The sequence below is a fragment of the Camelus dromedarius genome, chromosome 9 (genome assembly GCF_036321535.1).
Source record: "Camelus dromedarius isolate mCamDro1 chromosome 9, mCamDro1.pat, whole genome shotgun sequence".
NCBI lineage: Eukaryota > Metazoa > Chordata > Mammalia > Artiodactyla > Camelidae > Camelus > Camelus dromedarius.
This window is the reverse complement of record NC_087444.1, coordinates 2,965,173-2,989,464: the sequence shown is the minus strand read 5'-3', so window position 1 is coordinate 2,989,464 and position 24,292 is coordinate 2,965,173. Positions and strand designations below refer to the sequence as shown.

General features: G+C 34.8%; 1 protein-coding gene and 1 pseudogene across 10 annotated transcripts in view; both read right to left on the bottom strand.

The window, feature by feature from the left end:
- The window catches only part of CCDC18 (coiled-coil domain containing 18), a 112,419-nt gene that overhangs the window by 30,125 nt on the left and 58,002 nt on the right, over positions 1-24,292 (bottom strand). For 8 of the 10 annotated variants that reach the window (XR_010382169.1, XR_010382167.1, XR_010382168.1 and 5 more), the window contains 9 exons: positions 22,050-22,213; positions 21,621-21,834; positions 18,146-18,245; positions 14,071-14,187; positions 12,934-13,077; positions 11,173-11,376; positions 9,262-9,399; positions 5,103-5,303; positions 4,353-4,391 (listed from right to left, as the gene is read on the bottom strand). Coding sequence is in view for 7 of the 10 variants with exons in the window: in XM_064488726.1 (XP_064344796.1) it covers positions 4,353-4,391; positions 5,103-5,303; positions 9,262-9,399; positions 11,173-11,376; positions 12,934-13,077; positions 14,071-14,187; positions 18,146-18,245; positions 21,621-21,834; positions 22,050-22,213 (1,321 nt within the window). In the remaining 3 variants the exon portion in view is untranslated. The remainder of the gene's footprint in view (positions 1-4,352; positions 4,392-5,102; positions 5,304-9,261; positions 9,400-11,172; positions 11,377-12,933; positions 13,078-14,070; positions 14,188-18,145; positions 18,246-21,620; positions 21,835-22,049; positions 22,214-24,292) is intronic. The other 2 variants (XM_064488728.1, XM_064488727.1) reach the window with 2 other exon arrangements.
- Positions 6,775-8,111, bottom strand: LOC135322152 (archaemetzincin-2-like; annotated as a pseudogene).

The window sequence follows — 24,292 nt, the reverse complement described above, 5'->3', positions numbered from 1 at the left end:
AGGAAATAAATGTATATTAGTTACTGTTTTATATGTCTTCATCACAAGAAAGCTTTACTAGAAATGTTTCAAAGGAAAACCTTACGTGATTAATAATATTTAATAAATCAACCCTTATTTAATAAACTTTTCATTTCTATTTTTCCATGTCCTTCATTTGGGTCCTCTAACCGAATTCTGGGATCCTAAGAATGAGACTGCATACAGAGAAATAATTATAAAGTCAAAAAAAAAAGAAAGAGGAAGAGAGAGGATATTTTAATTTCAAATTTAAAAATTTATGTAGTGGTCTCTGTTCAAATACATTCTCTTCTCCTTTTCTTACAAGTATCGATAAGATACATACTTCTAAATCAGTCACTTTTAATCTGATAGTTTCTATTCTTTCTGAAAGTATTGTGTTTATAACTAAAACTGTCATAACCACAGTGTGCATTATAAAATGAAAGTTTAACATAATGTTTCAGTTCTTTGATATCTTTATACTACTTTAGCTAGATAAACTTGATTTATAAGTGGTGGAAGCACTAAGTTTTTGCAGTAAATCTTACATTCACACTCTTATAATCACAATTAATTAAGTAGCTATAAGATTGACACATATAGGGTCATGTGCAGTTAAAGTGTTTTTAAACTCCTGTGTGTTATCTAGCCAAATTTGAGAACTGTGGTATCTCAAATAAGTAGGATTCCATTTAACTTAGTTTAACACCTAACTTCTACAAAGAAATGTAGTATACTGAATACATTAAACATAATTCAACTTCTTAAGATTCAAAGAAGGTTAATGCTGTGATCATTATCGTAGTACACCATAATATAGTGATGTCTTCAGGGCTCTCAGAAAATAGATTTAGCTTTGCCCTTACTCCAGTCACCCTCAAATTCTACAGTACTTGTTAGGGTACCAAAGGAAGTGAGTGGGAGAGATCAGTTGCCTCAAACAGTGTTCCTTCTTGTCTTCTCCCTCACTTCTGTTTTTGTTCTCTGTCATTTACTGCTACTGTCAATGGAACTGCTTTCCATTATTTATAGTTACTTCTTATTGTTATATGTGTGCCAGCTTCTGCTCTTTTCTCAGCTTTTCTTCTTTCTTTCTCTCTTATTCTCCTCAACTTCTCCCCAATCTAGACTTTAAAGCCAGCTGATGTTGACTTAGAGAGTTACTGTCAGAAAACAAAGAAATTCTACCTTCTGACTGGTTTATTGGCTAGTCGTGGTACATGTTCTAAGATCTCTGTATTTATGTATCTGTGGTTCATTTAAGAACTGCTGCTATTTTGGCAATTTCCTAGGCAGTCGAACTTAAAAACTTCTGAATAATTGATAAGTATAATCCAGTTGTATTTATCACATTGGTAATATCTAACAAGTGAGCAGAGATAATTACTGTGACAAGAGATATAAAATGCAGAATCTTTAAAATTCTTAGAGTCAATTTTCTGCAATGAAATTTTATAATTTTGTATAAATGTTGTAAATTCCCAGAACACTAGATATATGTTAATAAAAACATAGTGCTCAACTGAAACATAATTTTAGATTATGTCTATTTAGCTTTCCTCTAGTACTGTGAACATCAAGTATTTTATAAAAGGAATTTAACTGCTCAACTTACTAATTACAAATATTTCTAGGGTATAAATTGAGTTTATTGAAAAATAACTTTCATTGAAAGTAACTTTTTCAATAACTTTCATTTTGCTATAAAATCATTTATTGCTTCATAACTGTCAGGTTCTTTAAGGCCTTAGCTGACAATGTTAATCATATATACTGGCAGTCTGAATATTAAAATTTTTATGTCTATGCATTAATACTGATATTAATTCCAAATTGCAGAGTAAAATACCACAATAAAAGGGGTGAGTAAGTAGCAAGAGGCTATATGAATAATGACTTACACACTCAAATCTAGTAAAAAAATTTTTTTTGAATATAATCTTACATTTTCTACTTTGTAATTTTTAGAGGAACTTGCCTGGTTTTGAAAAATGCTCCTACCTTTTAAAAGTCATCAAGTATAAAATCATTTAAAATAAATATTATGATTAAGTTTGCATTTGTACAAGATCCAGTCCAAGAGGGCAATGCAGGCTCCTCCCGTATCTCTGAGTCCCATGCACAAAACACCAAATCTACAGCTACACAGTGAGCAGTTCTTTCCAAGAAACTGACTGAGAAACATCTACACATTGTGTGAATGAGAAAATGTCCACATTAAAACCAGTAGGAAAGCTGAGACTCACTTTTGCCATAAATCCCACGCCTAGCACAGGGCTACACAATGGGAGGAAACATCTGACTCCCAGTTTCTTCCTGAAGAGCAGAGGGCTTGGACCCCACATCTAGTGCACCAACTTTTAAAACTCTCACCTGAGTGATGGTCCCCCAAAATACTTCAACTGGGGAAGTCAGCAGACACTTTCTCCATCTTTTCCCTTGTGCCCCTCCAAATTACAAGTGTCTCCTTGGAAGAGATTTGTACATGTCTGGTGCCCAAGTCTTTGAAGCTGCAGCCTGAGTGACAGATCCCTGGATTGCATGGCTCTGACAGCCAATAGGATGTGCATTTACGAGTCCATCAGGACTAGCAAACAAGGAAGCAGTTCTTAATGGGCACAGGAGCACAGCTTGCAGCTATACACCGAAGCCCAGTGCAGAGGGAAAAGGCAAAAAAACCTGTCTCCCAGTGTCTCCCTGGAGGGCCCTAACTAAAAACTTTCTCAGTTGTTGTCTGAGGGTCCAGCTTCCAATAAGCCTGCAACTAAGACTGACTGGGATCCTCCCCTTTGGGATACTGACAGGTCTTGGCATACCTTCAACTACTGGGATCCACTAAGATCAAAGATGGCTGCTTGAACAATCACAAAGGTTTGAAAGACAACAAGAGCTCAGGCCAGGCTGATTAAGGCACATCTCCTGCATGAGATCACTCCACCAAGACTGGAAGAGGTGGCTGTTCTGTCTACTGTGCAGAAACCAACACAGAAAGTCAAGAAAAATGAAGAAAGGAACAGACTTTAATGAGATAGAGACAAGAGACTTAACTGAAAAAGAGTTCAAAATAGCCATCATAAAGATATTTACCAAGATTAAGAAAATAATGCATAAACACAGTGAGAATTTCAACAAGGAGAAAGAAAATATAAGAAAATACCAAGCAGAAATCAAAGTGAAGAATACAGTAACTGAACTGAAAAATCCAATAGAAGGCTTCAGCAGCAGACTAGATCAAGGGAAAGGAAGGATCAGCAAACTCAAAGAGAAGGCAGTAGAATGCATCCAATCAGAGGAGCAAAAAGAAAAAAGAATGAAGAGTAAGAAAGATAAGGGATTAAAGGGACATCACCCAGTGCACCAGTGCACATGTTACACAGGTCCTAGGAGGAGAAAAGAGAAAAGCACACAAAGCTTATTCAGAGAAATAATGACTTCCCTAATTTGAGGAAAGAAACAGACAACCAGATCCAAGAAGCCCAAAGAGCTGAAATATGATGAATCCAAAGAGACCAACATTAAGACATACTATAATTAAATCCTCAAAAGTTGAAGACAAGGAAACAATCTTAAAAGCAGTAAGAGAAAACAGCTTGTTACGTACAAAGGAACCCCATAAGACTAGCAGCAGAAACTACAGGCCAGAAGATAGTGGCATGATAAATTCAAAGTGCTGAAAGAAAAAAAACTGCCAACCAAGAATATTCTTCCTGGCAGCTGTCCTTCAGAATTGAAACAGAGGTAAGGAGTTTTCCAGACAAGCAAAAGCTGAAGTTCATCTCCACTAGACTGACTTCACAAGAAATGTTAAAGGGACTTCTTCAAGCTAAAACAAAAGGATGCTAACTAGTAACAGGAAAAAACGGAAATTTAAACCTCACTGATAAAGGTAAATATATATTATAGTTAAATGCATAATACTCTAATGTTGTAATGGTGTTGGGTAAATCACTTATTACTATATATAAAGGTTAAAAGACAAAAGTATTAAAAATGACTATAAATAACTTGTTAATGGGTACACTGGTAAAAAGAAGTAAATCGTGACATCAAAAACAAAACTGAGGGTGTTCAACATCACTAATCATCTGGGAAATCAAAATCAAAATCAAATGGAATACCACTTCATACCTGTTAGAATGGCTATCACCAAAAACACAAGTGTTGGAAAGCGTATGGTGAAAAGGAAGCCCTTGTATACTGTTGATGAGAATGTATATTGGTGCAGCCACTATGAAAAACAGTATGGAGGTTCTTCCAAAATTAAAAACAGATCTACCATATGATCCAGCAACATCATCACTTCTGGGTATATATTCAAAGGGAATGAAAACAGGGTATTAAAGAGATACCTGCACTCCTGTGTTCGTCGCAGCATTATTCATAATAGTCTAGGTAAGGAAAAGGCAAAAGTGCCCATCAGTGGATGAGTGGATAAAGAAAATGTGGCAAATATACATACAATGATGAATATACAGTGTGCCATTTGGGACAATGTGGATGGACCTTGAGGGCACTATGCTCAATGAAACAAAAGAGAAAGACAAATACTGCCCAGTAACACTTACATGTGAAATCTTAAAAAAAAAAGGAAAAGAAAAAGAAAAAAGAGTCAAACTCTCAGAAACAGTGAGCAAAAAAATGGTTGCCAGAGACATGGACGTGGGGGAAATAGGAGAAGTTGCAAAAAGGCTACAACCTTCTAGGTATAAAATAAAGTCTGTGTGTCCAATGCATAACATGATGACTATAGTCGGTAACACTGTGTTATATAATTGAAATTTTTTGAAAGAGTATAATGTAAATGTTCTCACCAAAAAATAAATAAATAAATAAATAAATAAATAAATAAATAAATAAATAAGTAAGTAAGTAAATAAATTATATTTGAACAATTATAAATTTTTCTCCTGTGTTAATCATATCATCATATTATATTATATTAATAATTCTCAAATTCAGTGTCTTCTAAATAAAGTGCTTTTTATTCAAACAGGTCAATTTTGGGTTATACAGCCCTCCACAAACTACAAGGATGGGAAAATTAGTCATAAATTTACTTTATCATATTTTGCTTTATGTACTTTTATATGTTTACTTACTTTTATAAGTAATGCTTCATTTGTAGCTTCAATTACTTCATTCCTGTCTTGGACTTGTTGATGCAAATTGCTTACAGTGTCCTGAGCTTCTTCTAATTCTAGTTTTGCCTTCTCTAACTGTTCATTTAGTTGCTGAACAGAAGTCTTTTGAGAGTCAGCAGAAATCTTCCACTTTGCATGGTTCTCCTGATGTGAAATCATCTATGTAGCCCCAAAATTGAAAAGGAAAAGAAGAAAGAAAATAGAGTGAAGTTGGTTTCAACAACATTCTAATACTTTCTTTGGAGCCGGCTGGCACTCCCTGGAGTCATAAAACCCTCACTCCTGGGCTCTCGGTGTCCCTGGAGCCAGTGACACCTTGACCCCTACTCCCCACTGCAGGACCACTCTGCGTATCTGCATTCCTGCAGGATAAAAAAAAAATCCCTTGATGTGTGTTTACCCTAACAAAACTTACCACCCCAAGAGAGCCCATGTGACAATACCCTACGCGACAGGCCTCATATCCTGCACTCATCAAAGTCATAAATCCTATTGTTCAGAGAAGTCCCTGACAGATCTTACAACCAATCAGGTACCTGTGCACGAATTGATCATGCAGCCCCCTACTCCTTGTGTTCACAGCCCCCTCCCTCCAATTAAAGAGCCTGCACATTCTCCCCGGTGCTCCCGTAGGCACCTCCTGCCTATGTGGCCTGCGGTTGCCTATAGCAGCGTATCTATTAAACTTTTCTCAGTCTCTGGTAATTCTTTTAACAACCCACATCACTGGCACATCACTGGCTCACCACATAGTGCCCACAACACTTTCTATATCCATCTAAACCTAAGTACATTCTGTTTGTAGTTACAAACATCTGATTTCTCAACAAACAACATACTAGAGAAAAAAAGGGGGAGAAGGAACCCACAATCCTAAATTTACTTAAGAACCGTTAACTAAATACAATGGACTGTTTTCGGATCCCAATTTGAACAAATCAATTATAAAGACATTTTTGTGATAACTGAGAAAATCTGAACAATGACTGGATGTTTCATGACATTAAGGGATTACAGTCAATTTTTAGGTGTAATAAAGGCATTGTGGTTATGTTTTTTAAAAATAGCCCTTATCTTTTAGAGATATTTACTAAAATGTTTACTGATAAAATAATGATATTTGGGATTTGCTTCGAAAAAAAATATGTGATATGTGAGGGAGGGAAGAAAGGGAAGTGAGTAAGGTTAAAGATACGGTGACCAGACTTTCCAGTTTGCCTATGACTATCTAGGTTTTATGCCTGGTGTCCTGGTATAGTTACGAATAGCACCCTTTTTCATTCTCAAAAGTATATCCTTTTAGATAAGAGAAATAGTCAATGTACATTAGACTAAATCAAACTGGCCATGAACTGATAATGACTGAAGCTGAATAATACACAGGAGGATTTCTACTATACTCTCTACTTTTGAATGTTTAAAATTTTCCAAGATAAAGTTTAAAAAAATCTTATTCTCACTGAAAAATTAGGAGTTTTCAATTATTATTAAGTGACTTTCTTGATGATTCTGAAACCTATATTTTAAAAAATACTGTTAAAAATTATTGACCTCCTTTTCTATTACTTTAATGACATATTATCTCATTTTTATATTCAAACAACACATACTTCAAAAAATCTTTGCTAAGTACCCCCCAAAAATACTACCTAAAAAAACCCCTGTATTTATTATAATTACTCCTACTTGAAGGCCCTTTGGAAAACAGCAAGCATTTTATCACCCACTTTTTCCATTCCTTACAGGCTTCCACAGGTTTTGGCAAGTTCACATTATCCTCAGGACTATGTTTTGAGTGTGTCAGCAGATTCACCTTTAATCCACCTCACCAGGGTTTTGTATCCTTCTATGATGTTGCAACCAACAGCACGCTGTAACTTGCGCAGATAGGGCAAAGGTTTAGGGGGCACTGGTCAGCTTCATCCAAGTGTTTGGAACCTTCTATTAGGTGTTCAAACCACTGGCAATGTCAAAGTCCAAATACGTGTCCAGTCTCATGGGTTAAAGTCTTATAGGACAGGAGCAGCAAACCACTAATCACTTCAGGAATGTAACAGTTCTAAAAAACTGAATAGTCATTTGAAGATGTTTTCTGCAGCTTCTTTACTTTGCTTTCATAATGCAAGCTATAAAAAAAACTGCCCTACCTGGCAAAGCTGAATATCCCTGCACTATCTGTCAGAGGCCTGTCCAAAGGCAAATTCCAGGAGTCTTGTGTGAAGATCAACCTTTGTTATTCCCACAGTACAGACGCCATCTTTAGGTTTCTTATTTTTTAAGAACTTCAGGGTGTGCCCTGCATGAATTTGTAGCGTTTGTGTGTCATCACTGACTTTAAAGGAACAACAGCTCCTCGCAGAGACAGGAGCTGGGTCTAGGAGTTTCACCGTCAGGCCAGAGAAAACTGCTCCACAGTAGCCCTTGAGCCATTTCATATATTCTTCACTGACAGCTCTGGTGTTTCCTAGAGACCCAATGCACCGTATATAAACACTGCATTTCTCTGGAGAGGGTATCTTTCTGTAAGGATCACTGAAAAAACTGTTCAAAGTCTTGAGGAGCTTCAGGATGGAAGGTGATCCAATCTGATTGCAAATGCAAGGTCCAAAAGGATCACTATGTGGCTGAAAGGCTTCATTTATCAAACGCTGCTTCACCAGCATCTAACTTATACTGTGATGTAAGTGTTGGGTTCTCTGAGTTTTTAGTATCTGTTCAGAGTGCCATACAGTTTGCATAACAAAAGTTCTCTTCCATTCACATCATGTTCCTGTGTAGAGCTTTCATCCTTCTGTCTGAATGGGTTAAACAGCTGTTCCTCCACGAGGCTTACAAGGACCAGTATGTCTGGGCCTGGCCAAGAAAGCATTGTGCTAGGTGCCTTCATCCCCAACAGGCCTCAAAGCTGCCAGTGGCAGCCTCTGTGTGAGTGTCCATATTAGGTATTTTTATATGACACACATAAAAATTAGTATCAGATATTAAACAGCAATACTAGAACCAACTTTTATAATTCATTTTATGTACTATCTGCTTATAAATAATTTCAGGGGGCTTATAAAACTAAAAGTAAAAAATGAGATAATTAAAAATGAAAGTAGAACACAGACCATATAATAAGAGCATACTGAGTCGTTGCTGCAAACACCTGAGATGGACCAATTCTCACTGATGGTCACTAACTTGAGCAGCTAATACCAATTAAATAATTACATTGAACTCATGAGCATTTACATTTGTCTCTGAAGACCAAAAGATGTAATCTCTTGGCCTGAGAACTGGACTTAGCTTGCAAATGTGTTTTGTTTGGGAAACACACGTGTTTTCAAACAGATCTGACTCCAAATGCATTTAAGCAAGACATGGTGACTGCAGATTCAACCTATCCTCACCAAGATGATACCAAACTCTCTCGAAAGGAGTTTAATATAAATGTATTTGCAACCCTTGCCATGTAGAAAAATGCTTTATTAGAGCTTCATAAGTAATTTATTTAGATCTTAAACATAAATTCTGGATATCTTCAAATATAGTTTTAAAAAGACAAGAAATGCTATTCTAATTGATAACACTGTCCATTTCTATAAAGGCTCAGAACATACTGATATATAAAAAGCAAAGTATCATATTGCCTCTCTAACTTACTACCAGAACAAATGCTGGAGGTCACAATGCATTGATAGATTCACATCACATGAAACTGCTTATATGCTAATTCATTTCAGCAAGTGCTATTTTATAACCAGCGATGATGATGATGATGATGTGCCAGGCTCTGGTGTAAGAACTGTAACTACATTCACCCATTTAATCCTCAACACAGTTCTATGAGATAGGTATCATTATTACATCCATTTTAGTCAGAGATGTTAAGTTAGTTGCCAAGCGATGAGCTGAGATTTAGAAGCACAATGCCTGGCTCAAGAATTCAAGCTCTTAACCCTACAGAATATTAGCTCCCTGGATATGAAGTGAAAGTTGTATGTGGAGGCTACCAGAAGTGGAGGACCACAGGGTGTTACTCGCCAATGCACATTTGAGAGCTAGACTTACACTTTGTCCAGAAGGGCAACACACTTTAGCAGAGAGTAATGGAGCAAATTAAATTTTTCTTTACCTCTAGATGATAAGCTTCTTTGAGAGATTCTATTTCTGCTGACAATTTCTTGATTTCTGCTTGCATTCTTGCTTCTAAATGAGCTTCACGGACTTGAGAAGCTCCCAATTCTTCAGCTAAATGGTTTCCATGAGCTTCCTTAAAAATGAAATATTAAGTAAAGGTTGTGTTTCTTGTTCATTTGGTTATTATTGCTAAGCCAATCCAGCACATTTATGGAAGTATTTGCACCTCTTATAAAAATATATAAATGTTCATATCCAAAATTACCTTATTAAATCGTATACTTTTTAAAGCGTATTAATCTAGATTTTAATCTAGACATTTAAGAGACTACTAATGGGAAAATATTAGTATATTGTTTCTTATTATAATAGAAGTTCACTAACCAATGCTTTTGGAAAATAAACTAATAACCACAGCCTGCTGAACTTTGGCAGATAATACTCTACCCTTGGCTATGCCCATGCATGTTTTCTCACCAGATGTGCTATTTGTTTATCTAGACTCAGTTGTATATTTATTCAAACCTATTTATGCTAGTTGTGCTTGTGACTATAATTATGCAATTTTATTATGCAATATGAACATTGATGAAATATGTGTGCAAAGGAATGTTTTTTATGAAAACTAAGTATGTGCTTTGAGACAGTTCAGTGAGTAAGTCACAAATACTTGCCACCCAGTTAGAAACAGTCAAGATAGTCGTGAAATACTGTGGGAAATTCCAATTAAAAATATAAGAGATGCTATCCTTCAGCTGATTTACAAATGTCTTTTAATTCTTTTTTGATTTTAAGAAACCAAAATTGGAAAAAAAAAAGATGATGGAATATGAGTATGGTTCATGCAAGAAAGACTAGGTATAACTGGAATAAAGTGACCTACTCACACAAAGAACCAAGATTTGGTCCCACGTTAAAAGATTAATACATGAATATATACCTCGAGCTTCAGGTTAAAATACAATATTTAAACTGTCATTTAAAATAATTCCCCACCTTCACTTATTGTTGTATTGAGTTTAGTTTGCCAGATAAAATCAATTATACTACATTCAGATACTACTGACAAGGGCAGGATGAAATTAAAGTTAACAGCTCCCCTTTCCTAGTAGACTCCCATGTGCTTGACATATTCTAATAAAAGTTCCTTATGTATTCTTCATTATTCTAACCATCCAGAAATGTGACTAAAGCCATCATTAGGTTAACCAAAATTAAATGTAAAAACATTTTAACTCAATTCCTATACTGAATTAGTGACTATAATAGAAAGCAGAAAAATCGTAAGAACTTTTCCAGAACACCAATACAGTTTTCTCAAAGTCTAAGTAATTAACCCCAGTATACCAATCTAATATTTTTAAGTCAGGTTGTTTATTTTCTACCAAATATTGGGGAAACACAATTTATATTAGTGTTCTTGCTTTTTAAAAGCATTTTTCCTCCCGGAAAGTTCTGGACTACAGATTTCTAACAGTTACAAATTTAGATAGTTTTCACTTATGAATGGCTACAAATATGAAAAGTTTTACTCAAAAGATTTATTAGATTTATTTTTTCTTCAAGTGACAGCTTAAATTCACTAGAAAGTCTGAAAGCACCTTATAACTCAATTTATTGAAAACTAATTAGTCTGACCAAAACTCAGTTCTGAGAGACTTGCCAGTTGTACTACAATGCTATGCTAAATATAACAGTTTTTCTCTTTTAAAATTTTTGGTAAAATACACACAACATGAAATTTACCACCTTAACCATCTTTCAGTGTACAATATGGTGGCATTAAGTACATTCACATTGTTGTGGAACACAATTAACTTTTGCAAGAACTATATTCTACAGCTGAAACAAGTTAATGTTAAAAACTTTATGATTTTCAGTAAGGTAAAAATAGAAGAGGGGTTACTTTTTCTTTAGAGAGTTGCTTTATTTCCTCCAGTTCACTTGAGAGCCTTTCTATTTCTCTCTGTGCTTGGACTTGCTGACGACGAGCCTCTACCAATTCTGTATGAGAATTGTGCAACTGCTCCCGAGTGAGCCTCAATTCCTGCTCTGTATCTACAGCCTCCTTGTACTGAGTTGCAATGTACTGTTCCTGCTCTTTCATAACCTGAAATGCACAAAACACTTCTGGGTTTCAAAATAAAATGATACAGATAACCTGTTTCTCATTCTGATTTGTCTTTTAATAAGTGATTTTCCCCCCTCCTAACTAAACCTCTATGTAATTTAACAAGCAATGAATATCATCCACTGTGAAACTCATATTCAGAAAAATTTTTTTTTAATAATAAGAAAATGACAAAAAGTACTTTAATAAATCTGGGACCCACAGGTATATTTTATGTGAACTTAATATGCAAGCTGTATAATCCTTTATCATTATGATGTAACATGACAGAATAAATAATAATATAAAGAGAAGAAAGAAGTTAATATCTGATTATCCATGTCAAAGATGGAGAACATAATGGCATTAATAATCAAAACCCACCATCAATCCACATGGCTGGGTTAAGGATGACCTTATTCTCTGCGAAAGTGAAATTTGTCACTGGGACTGCTACTCCCTCTGAAGTACTTTTACATTCCTGTTAAATCCCTAGTAAATCATTATTTCTTAGAGGATTAGAAAAATCAGTAAAAAGTAAATTAGATCTAATTAGCCTGGGAGGTAGGTTAGATGGTAGGTAATGACACTCGACTGTAGGGCTGTTAAGGAGAGAAACCAGCACAAATCAGTAGGATCATGACGTCGAGGAGGGGCTCCGGGTCCAGCTGTGCCATGTATCAGTGTAAATCTCACGTAAGTATTTTTAGCCAGTTCTTGTTATGGAACACAAAATGATGGAGCCAGTAATCATTTTTTTCTCACTGGGGTCCAAACATGCTCTCAGAGACCCTGCTTAATTTATGTATATAACTCAAAAAATATTTATTCATGCATACTATGTGATATGTATTGTTCTAGGTGTTGAGGATACAGGAGTGAACAAAGGAGACAAAGCGGCTACCCTTCTAGAGTTTATATTGTATTGGAGGAGACAGAGTATCAGTTAATCAAATACAATAAAGAGCTATATATTAAATTTTAAAGTTGAATATGGTACTTAAAAACAAGAAAAAGTTATATCCATGAGAGCTCTTAGAAGCAAATTCACTTCTTAAAAAGGCAAGTAGATGGAATGGGTTCAGTAGTCAACACATATGCAAACTGATGATATGAAGTCATGAAATTTCATGTGGCAACTCAATGTAGTTGTCCTCAATAATATATAATCATCTGTTCATTCATTCTCTGGATAGAGTTCCTCAAGGACAAAGGAGATAATATCTGATCTTCAGTTCTATTACATAGTAGATTCTCAATTTAAAAAAATATATACATATATATTTGTTGACCAAGTGAGCACACATCGTGGATTTACTGTGAGAGATATCATGCCAATTCCTGTAGGGAATATAAAGATAAATAAAACGATGCCCTCGTCTATAATTAGAACATCAGAATAATGTAATTAAGAAGACCAAAGAAACTAATAGATATCTGACACAAATATTTAGTCTAAAAATGCTTATGCACAGTTTCTATATACTGAAACCAGTCAGTTTAGAACATAAAGATTTATAACAATCTTGTTCCTTAAGAGGAAAATAATTTGCTTACGCTTTCCATTTCATTCATCTTTTGTTGTGTCCGTTCAGTCTCTTTCTTCAGTTGACTTATCTCCTGTTCATTCTGCAGTGTTATAAACTCTTTTTCTCGAAGCTGTTCTTTGGCATTTTTCAATTTTTCATTCAAACTTTCTATCTGAATTTTAAACAGAGCAATATTAATGTAACTAAGAAAAAATAATTCAATCGTAACTACAATCCAAGTAAGTAAAGCTTTAAACACATATCTCTAAAGTAGCAATATTTAAAAATGTGCTTTTCTTAAGACAACCATAACACTGACATGAACATCTTGTGCCTAGTAAGATGCTTATGTGTATACCTAAAATACAATAAGAGATGGAAGTCTCAATTACATTTGCATAAGGAAAATAAGGGTACTTTAAAACAACAAACATTACATGGCCTTCCAAATAATTTTATAGGTAATATGTGCGTGAACTTAAAAAGCACAGTTAGTGAAAACAAAGTCCCCTTCTCACTGTGTTCCTTCCAAAGAGGCAAACACAGTTAACAGAGTTACTTCCAAATCCTTCCAGAAATATCTTATACATATTCAGACATGCATACATTACAATATGTTAGCACACTGATACAAAGAAAAAAAAAACAAATTCAAAATACCATTAAGAGGATAGGCACCAGGAGCTGGGAGTGAGGGACATGGGGAAGTGTTGGTCAAAGGGTACAAAGTTTCAGTTATGCAGGATAATAAACTCTGGAGAGCCAATGTATGGCACAGTGAGTGACCACAGTCAGTAATACTATGTTGTATACCTGGTAAGTGTTCTCACCAAAAAAAAAAAAAAAAAAAAAAAAAGGTAACTATATGAGGTGATAGATATGTTAATTGGTTTGATTATTTCACAATGAATATATATATTAAAACATCACACTGTACACTTTAAATATGTGCCATTTTTTATTGTCAATTATACCTCGATAAAGCTGGGGGGGAAATTAAAGAGAAAAAAAAATATAAGATAGCATGTGCAGGATGATTAAAATTATATAGCATTTTTTTGTTATGTATTCTATTAAAAAGTCATATTATGTGAATAACAGACGCTTATGGTTAAGAAGTTTTTTTAAAAAAATAACTTAAAGTATGTGATTTTAAATAATTTACCTGTTTGTTGCTTTCTTTAAGCTCCAATTCTGATTTCTCCAGAGTACCTTCTAATTTAATTATTTTCTGTTCCATTTCTCCCCTGTGCTCACGAATAGTCATATCCAAATGTGTAACCTAAATACAAAAGTAACACTAAACTGTTCAATTTTATTCTATTGTGGAAAATAGTGTGCCTCGAATGTGTTTTAGAATTGTTTACAGTGGGTATGGCTGAAGAACAAATGCATCTCAAATAAATTATTAAAAAGAATGAGAAAAATAATCCTTGCTTACTAATACTGGATCTTGAGCCCCATATATGATTATGTTCACATAAACGACAAAGAAAATGATTCAGACTTCATTTTATGCTACATAAATGCTGCTAAATACAATATAACACAACAAAAACTGTGGGATACAGCAAAAACACTGCTTGGAGGCATTGAATGCATATATTAGAAAAGAAGATCTAAATTCAATCATTTAAGCTTCCAGCTTGGCAAACAAAAGGAGGGGCAAATTAAATCCAAACTAAGCAGAAGAAAAGAAATAATAAAAATTAGACCAGAAATCAATGAAATTAAAATTGGGAAGTCAACAGAGAAAAATCAACAGCGCCAAAAGCTGGTTCTTGGAAAAGATCAGTAATATCAATAAGCCAGACTAACCAAAAAAAAAAAAAAAAGGAAAAAAAAAGCTAGAGGGAGGATATACATTACTAACATCAGAAATGAAAGAGGAGCTATTACTATAATTCTCAAGGACATTAAGAGGATTATAGAAAAATATTATGAACAACTCTCTGCCCATGAATTTAATAAAACTAGGGGAACAAACCAATTACTTGAAAGGCATAATCTGCCAAAACTCATACAAGAAACAATCTGAAAAAGCCTATATCTACTAAAGATATTGAATCAATGATTAATAACTTTACAAAACAGAAAGCACCAGGCTCAGATGGGTTCATTGGTGAATTCTGCCAAACATTTAAAGAAGAAATTATATCACTTCTCTACAATCTTGCTCAGAAGATACAAGTACAGAGAATACTCATTTGATGAGGTCAGCATTACTGTAATACCAAAACCAGACAGAGACATTATGGAAAAAAAAAAACAAACTATAGACCAATATCTTTCATGAACATAGATGTAAAAATTCTCAACAAAATATTATCAAATCAAATCCAACAATGTATAAGAAGAATTATACACAAATGGGATTTTTTTCTAAGTAGGTATAAAAGGCTTTTCAACATTTTGAAAATTAATGCTACTGATCACATCAATAGGCTAAAGAAAAATCACATGATCATAACAGATGTAGAAAAAACTACTTGATAGAGTCAAACACCCATTCATGATAAAACCTCCTGGTAAACTAGAAATAGAGGGTAACTTCCTCCACTTGATAAAGAATACCTAAAAAAAACCAAGAGCTAACATCACACTTAACAGTGAGAAACTAGAAGCTTTCCCACTAAGATCAGATACAAGGCAAAGATACTCCCTCTCACTACTGCTTTTTCTACAGTGTATAGGATGTCCTAGCTAATACAGTAAGATAAGAAAAGGAAATAAATGGTATTTAGATGGGAAGGAAGACATAAAATTTTTTTTGTTTGCAGATGACATGATGATCTACGTATAAAATCCAAAAGATTCAATAAAAAAATTCCTGAAACTAATAAGTGATTATAGGGAGACTGCAGGATATGAGGTCAATACACAAAAGTCAATCGCTTTCCTATATACCAGCAATGAACAAGAGAAATTTGAAGTTGAAAACACAATTATCACTTACCTTAGCATTCCCCAAAATGAAACAGTTATAAATCTAACAAAATATATATAAGATCTATATATGGAAAATTATAAAACTCCAATGAAAGAAATCCAAGGATGATATTCTTTCAGAGAGAGAGAGAGAGTTCATGTTCATGGATGGAAAGACTTAATATTGTCAAGAAGTCAGTTCTTCCCAACTTGATGTACAGATTCAAGGCAATTCCAATCAAAATCCCAGCAAGTTAATTTGTGTGTATCAACAAACTGATTCTAAAGTTTATATGGAGAGGCAAAAGACCCAGAATGGCTAATACAATTTTGAAAGAGAAGAACAAAGTTGGAAAACTGACATTATCCAACTTCAAGACTTACTATAAAGCTTCAGTGATCAAGACAGTGTGGTACTGATGAAAGAATAGGTGACTAGATCAGTGGAACAGAACAGAGACCAGAAACAAAACCCATGTAAACATAGTCAACTGATCTTTGACAAAGGAGCAAAGGAAATACAATGGAGAAAAGACCATCTTTTAAACAAAAGGTGCTGGAATAAATGGGCATTCACATGCAAAAAAGCAAATCTAGACACAGACCTTACAGCCTTCACAAAAATTAACACAAAATGAATCACAGACCTAAAAGTAAAAAACAAAACAAACAAACAAACAAAAAACCTATAAAACTTCTAGAAGATAACAGGAGAAACCTGCATGACCTTGGGTATGGCAATAACTTTTAAAATACAACACCAAAGGCACAATCCATGAAAGAAATAACTGAATAAGTTGGACTTCATTTACAGTTAGAATCTTCTGCTCTGTGAAAGCCAATGTCAAAAGAATGAGAAGAAAAGCCACAGACTGGGACAAAATATTTGCAAAAGATACAATGGAAAAGGCCAGATATCCAAAATATACAAAAAAAACTTAAAACTCAACAAAAGAAAATCAAATAAACTAATTAAAAAGTTGGCCGAAAACCTTAACAGACACCTTACCAATTAAAATATACAGGTGGTAAATAAGCATATGAAAGATGTTTCACATCATATGTCATCAGAGAAATGCAAATAAAACAAGGAGATACCACTACACATCTAGTAGAATGGCCAAAACTGGAAACAGTGACAACACCAGATACTGGCCAGGATGTGGAGCAACAGAAACTCTCATTCTTTGCTGGCGGGAATGCAAAATGGTGCAGCCATTTTGGAAGTGTCTTATTAACACTAGACATACTCTAACCATACAATCCAGCAACTGCACTTCCTGGTATTTACCCAAAGAAGTTGAAAACTTATGTCCACAAAAAAAACCTGAACATGGATGTTTATAGCAGCTTAACTATAACTGCCAAAACTTGGGAACAATCAAGACGTCCTTCTAAAGGTGAATGGCTAAATAAACCACATAGTATATCCAGACAATGGAATATTACTCAGTGCTAAAAAGATATAAACTATAAGCAATGAAAAGACATGGAGGAAACTTAAATGCATATTACTAAGTAAAAGAAGCCAATCTGAAAAGGTTATATACTGTATGATTCCAACTATTGACATTCTGGAAAAGGTAAAACTCAGAGACGACAAAAAGAACAATGATTGCCAGGGTTAGGGGAAGAGGGCGAGGGATGAATAGGTGGGGCACAGAGGATCTTCAGGGAAGTAAAAATATTCTGAATGATACCATAATGATGGATACCTGTCCAAACTAACAGAATGTATAACACAACAGTGAACCATAATATAAACTATGGACTTTAAGTGATTATGATGTGTCAATGTAGGTTAATCACTTTTAACAAATGTACCATTCTCGTGGGAAATGCCGATAATGGAAAAGGCTGTGCATTTGCGGGGGCAGAAAAGGCTGTGCATTTGCGGGGGCAGAAGATATATGGGAAATCTCTGTGCCTTCTGCTCAATTTTGCTGTGAACTTGAAACTGCTCTAAAAAATAAAATCTCTTAAAAAAGCTGCTGCTAAATCATGCCTTCTGAATATTTTTGTTCCTCCAACTCTAGCTGAGCAAGTAACTCCTTTAATTCCATTTTCTTCTGATATACAGTAACATAAGAGATCCAAAGATTCAGTACTAAGCTAAACTTCATTCTCAAAAGCCCATCTACTGCAAAAATAGCAAGACAGAGATGATATATTTCTAATTTTAAGAATATTTATGTGTACAGAAAAAGAAATAGCTATAAATGTCCACTCTACTAAAAAGAGGTGAGCTCTGAAACTCTGTATTATTGTATTTTAACAGAAAATTTCATTAAAATATAGTAAAGAAAACCAACCTGAGCTGCTCTTTGCTTTAGCTCCCAATTTCTCTCTTTAAGTGCCTGATCCATTTCAAGGAGTTCTTGCTTTTTGTCTTCAATCTCCATTCTGCATTCCCTGTAATTTATCAAAGTGAAGGTCAAAGCAAGTAAGTAGGAATATTATGGCTTTAAAAAATTAAGTCAGTTGGGTTACCTTTCCTGTAAGTGAGAAGTGATAGAATATATGCAATTCAGATTGAAAGAGTTCAAATTAAAGGAATAATGTACAAAATGACTGATATCAATACAATTACTTTAATAGAGTGTTTTAAAAAGGCAAAAAGTTAACTCAGCTTCTACTATTGCAGACAATTTAAGTTAAAGGTTAAAAGCACTCTCAGGGAAAAAGATTGAATCAGTATAAGAATTTAAAAAATATATCCACATTTTTTAATCTATAGATCACAGGAGTGTTTGAAAGTCTTTTTTATATTATAGCTGTGAGTTTATTATAATTGAATGAGGCATTTATCTCATGGTTGATGTCCCTGATAACCACTGCTCAGTAAATGACCACCGTATTTCTTACCAGAATTTTACACTTAGTATGACACAATGTTAAGATTTCTCTGAAGCCTGTGATCAAAGAATTTCAATTTCAAATTTTAATCTAAGTTCTGATATGACAAAGGATGAAAATGTTGATCTAGAAAATCTTCATAAGACTTTCCAGTCTTAAATATGAAAGAAACATTATTGAATACAGCTACTGACTTTAAAAAGCAAATTCGGAACTTCTTTAATGAGCTGTTTACTGTTCTCCGAAAAGTCTGAAGAGTTAACACAAGACTAAACTAATACTCTAAAAGTACTATGAAATGAATTCTAAAGATAACTTTAATTGCTGTCTATGCAAACAGCTCAGTTTCCAAAATTCAGTTACTAGCTATAATTTTAAGATTTTGTTTTTACTTCTTTTATCCATTCATTCGATTAACAAATATTCACTAGATGTTTCCTCTATGTCAAAGTTCTATTTACTGTGGATTTATTTAATAGTCAACAGGCTAGATGTCCTTCATCACATGGAGTTGATATTCTCATAGGTCTAGGAGAGAATATGGATCACAAATAAAATCAACAAGAAAATTATCATAACATAAAGTACCATGTTAGAGCATTAAATCACAGTGATGAGATGGTGACTAGGAGGCTACTTTAGAATAGGTGGTCAGGGAAGGGCCCTCTGAGGTAATGTGAAGGGTATGAAGAAGCTGGCCATACAAAAGTTATTTCAGGCTGAAGAAACAGCCATGGCGAAAGTCTTAAGGTGGGAAAAAACTTGGTAAGTTTTAAGTACAATAAAAAGGGCAGAAGCAAGGAGAACAATACGAAATGAGGCTGGAAAAGTAGGCAGGAACCTTGTTATACAGGGCTTTGTACTCCAGGAAAAGGAGCTTGGGTTGGTTTTTTTTTTTCAATTGTGGTAAAATACATATAACAGAAGATTTACCATTTTAACGTTAAAATGCACAATTCGGTCACACTAAGTCCATTCACAATGTTGTGTAACCATCACCACTGTCTATTTCAAGTACTTTTTTCATCACCCCAAATGGAGAGCCCAAACCCATTAGCAATTATTTTCTATTTTCCCTTCCCTCATTCCCTGGCGACAGTTAATCTGCTTTCTTTCTCTATGGATTTGCTAATTCTGAATATTTCATATAAATGGAATTATGCAACATATATGTGGTTTCTTTCATTTAGCATTATATCTTCAAGGTTCATCCATGTTGTAGCAAGTATCAGTACTCTATTCCTTTTCTTGGCTGATTAATATTTTTATGGATATATCACACCGTGTTTATTCATTCACAACTATCAATGGACATTTGGGTTGTTTGTACTTTGTGTCTATTGAATAGAGGTTCTACAAACATTTGTGCACCATTATTGTTTGAACACCTGTTTTCAATTCTTTTGGGTACAAACCTAGGAGTGGAATTGCTGAGTGATATGGCTAATATTATGTTTAACTTTTTGAGGGACTGCCAAACTTTTCCACAGAGGCTGTAACCATTCTGGTTTCCATTTGTTATTTTCTATTTGAGTTTCTTTGTTCTTACTACGGCCATCTTGGTGTGAAGTGTTATCTCACTATGGTTTTGATTTATATTTCCCAAGGAGCTTGATTATTATTCTGAATCTTTGGGGAAGCCACTAGAAGGTTTAAGAAGGGAAGCAATATACTCTGATTTATGTTTTAAATCATAAATTGAAATCCATTCTGTGGAGACTGGATTGTGGGGAGGATCAAGAATTTAAGCTGGCAGACCAGCTGGGAAGCCACAGCAACAGACCAGGTGAAAGATGATGATGGCTTGTGCTAAGGTGGTCACAGAAAAAAGGCCAAGAAATCAATAGATTTCAGAACATGTTTTGGAAATAAAGTTGACATAACTTGCTAGTAGATTGGATGAAAAAAGGGAGGGAAAAAGATAAGAATAATCTTAAAGATTTCTGGTTCAACCAATTGCTCATAATGAGATTGAGAAAGGGCAGGGTTATAAGTAAAACAAAGAACTGTTTTAGCCAAGATGCCTCTTAAAAATATTTATGTGGGGAAAAGAAGTTAGTCATTAGATACGAGTCTGGAGTTGGAGGAAATGGCCATTACCAGAGATACGGGTTTGGAAGTATCACAGTATTTAAAGCTACATGAAATTTACTAAGTATGAGTTTGTGGGTAGAAAAGAAAGCAGGTCCTAAACTGAATCACAGGATACAACACCTAAGTTTCTGGGTCACCTGGCTGCTCTCTATCATGGTCTTTCATTACACATTTCACACCTTGGTTTGTACTCCTGCTTTCCTTCTCAGAATCCATTTCCCACACTTTGGCTCTGGTCTAGCTCTCCACCCCTTCTCACCATAGGTTTGTGCTGGAATAGCATCTTATGCTATCTCTGCTAATCTAAGAACCCAGATTTTAGAGTTGGACAGACTTGTGTTTCTGGACCCTACTATCTGACTTTGGCATTTTACTTAATTTTCTCAAGCCTCAGTTTTCTCAAGTATAAAAAGTAATGATATGTATGTATCTCACAGGTTGTTGTAAAGAAATGACTGAGATCATTTATGAAGTCCTTGGCATAGTCCTGGCACAAAATAAGGACTTAATATAAAGAACAATGTTGTTGTTATTATTTTGCTATTAACCACTATTGTATGCTGGTCCCATCATCTTTTTACCACTATGGGATATAGGAGAGGACCAATATAAAATGGTCCAAAGACCAAAGATGGAAGTATTAGCCAATAGCAACAGCTGAATTAGTTAGACGGAGCATGGGAAGAGCGGCCTAGGATAAGCCACAGTGAGCCAAAGGCAGTTGAGAAGTTTGGACACCTAGAATTCAACAACAAACTCTGTAGTATAACCCAAGGAGTAAGAGTAACAAAGTGAAGTACCTGTAATTGTGATATCATTTCTTAGTATTTAACTCACCTGACTTCAGCTGTGAGATCCTTTACAGCAGTATACTTTTCCTCTAATGATAACTGAGCCTTCTGTAGCACATCTCTCAGTTCCTGGAGTTGTCTTAAAGTACTTTTTAACTCTCCATGAGCATTTTGTAGTTCAGCCTCTAGTGCCTCCCGTTTCTGCAAGGCTTCTGCTAGTTCAGTTTCAGTGCAGTGCTGTAACTTTTCTAACTCTTTCACTGTTAAAAGCAGAGAATCATTTTACAACTATATAGAAACTACTTGCTATTAAGAACTTTACAAATAATTATAGTTATGAATATCCAATTTTATTCATCTACAAGAGGCAGAATAATACGGATTGTCCCTTCCCCCTCATCTCAAATTCTCACTTTATTCCATTTCTTTAAATACACATCTGGAGGCAGCTATGCTCATCTAACCTGTTGCTTACCAGCATTTGTTTTCTTATCTAGTTCGGTCTTTGTCTGCTCTAATATCATGTCTAACTGAGAGAGATGCATTGCTTTATTTTCTCCATCCCGTTTTAGGTGCATTATTTCCTTTTCCATTTTACACAGCTCTTCTTTGTACTGATCCATCTCAAGTTTTACTTGCCTAATTTAAAACAGAAAATAAGTAATAAATAATAATTAGGAAACAAAAATCAACTGACTTATCTCTGACTGAACAAAATCTGCAAGTTATATAAAGACAAATAATAGCAAAACGTCTAGTCAGAACCTTAAATCACCTATTGTATTGTTAAAAATGCTCTACTAAAAGATTTGTAATTCTGCACCAATTACATACCACCGTACTACCTGATAACATTTAGCAATGCTAGCATTCTTTTCAATCTAATTACAGTTAACTTTTATAAAACTTTGAATGTACTGAGGACATCCACAGGCAGGTGCCTCAGTCATCTGTATTTTCTGCTACCTGCAACACAGAAAATGAAGAAGCCAATCAAAATATTCAGCACAAACATCACACTATTCATAGCACGAGTAGTATGAGTTGGCCAAGTCAGTGGTCAAGAAAGCCAAGTCACAGTTACTTTCACTCAGACCTTTATTATTAATGTTACCTTTTATAACTTTAAAGGGACCAGAGATTTGCACACTAGTGCAATTTTCTTGCTTTTACAGATGAGGAAACTGGAAGGTTACATACAAATAGTTATAACAGTGAGAGGGTCAGGTTTACTAAGTTTTAGTTAATCTTGAATTATTCCAACATGGAAGCTTCTCTGCCTATAGACACATCAACATAGTGAGAGGAAGTTTTAAGTCCATTTATTGGTCAATCCAAAGTGACAGTCACTAATTCAGCAGTTGCTAACATCCTCAACGGTAGGCAGAGGCGATGCTCCTCTGCATCAGCATTTTGTCACTGTTACTGTTCTTTTGAACTCTGATGTTCTAATCTGATGTCCATGAGTGAACTTGAGGAAGACTATAAAACTCCTGAAACAATATGCAAAATTATGTATGCATATGTATGTCTATATACAGAAAATAATCCATAGCTTTTTATCATATCCTTAAATATGTCCATGACCCAACAAAGCTAAAAACTATTAGATTAGACAAGTGCTAATGACTCTTCTACATCTCTGAAATCCCAGGTAAATGATTTTTAGCCTGACTAATTCTTTTCTTATTCTCGAGTAGATGTAAAACAGAATTAGAAAAGAACAATCAAAACAGGCTGACATACAGTACCAAGAGCTGACTGTCAGCAAAGAAATGGGGAGGAAGTTATTTTTAAAAATACAAGAATTCAAAAAGCACAGCTGTCTACATGCTTTCCCTGGTAACCAGTGAGTCAACCTGCTGCCAATTCCCCTTATAAACAGTAACCTCCTCTTTCCCTCCCCCAAGCAGGAAGACGCTTGCCATGTCCTGCCTGCTGTCTGTGCAAGATCCCCTGTCCAAAACCAACGATACCTCAAAAGTTTTTTTTTGTTTTGGTAGAAAATTTCTACCATAAAGTTTTTTGTTTTGCTTTAAGGTTTCACTACTTGGTAAAGATAAATTCCACTCTTCCTTCTTGACTTAGGAGTTAACTACTCATTCTTTCCTAGGTAAGTGAGGGATTCACAGACTACAATAAATATTTAAGGGCTTGAAAACCTTTAACGATTGTATAAATAATCCAATGCTAAAAGTTTTCCCATAATTTTCAGATTTTTCTGACAGGCTTTAAACCCACCAGTTTTTCCAGAAATACTTCACCTTTTTGTTGCAGAGTTACTGAGGGCAATCAAGCCTGAGTTTGGAAACAGGATCAAAGGAAGGATTATGTAAAAGTAATACTAAACTTTTACAATATGGAAGCTGAGACTGGCTTCTTCAAATGTAAAAAAGATTTTAAAACAGTTATGGAGGCAGTTTGAGAAATCTAACACGTGCTCCGTGGGGCTCAGCACTGAGCAACCAGGGTCTGGGTCACTCACTTGCAGTGACGTTTACATGTAGTACCAGAAGAACCTCTTCATAGTTGCATAACAGAAAAACATTTGGTTTTAGAGCACATCCAAATTGTGCATCCCACACCCTAGCTTGAGTTTCAGCTTCCTTATTTTGAAAACCAGGATAGTAAAACCCATATCCTAGGGATACATTTGGAGATTGAGAGGAGGTGTTCACCTAGAACACTGCTTGGCACATAGAAGGTAATCAATGAATT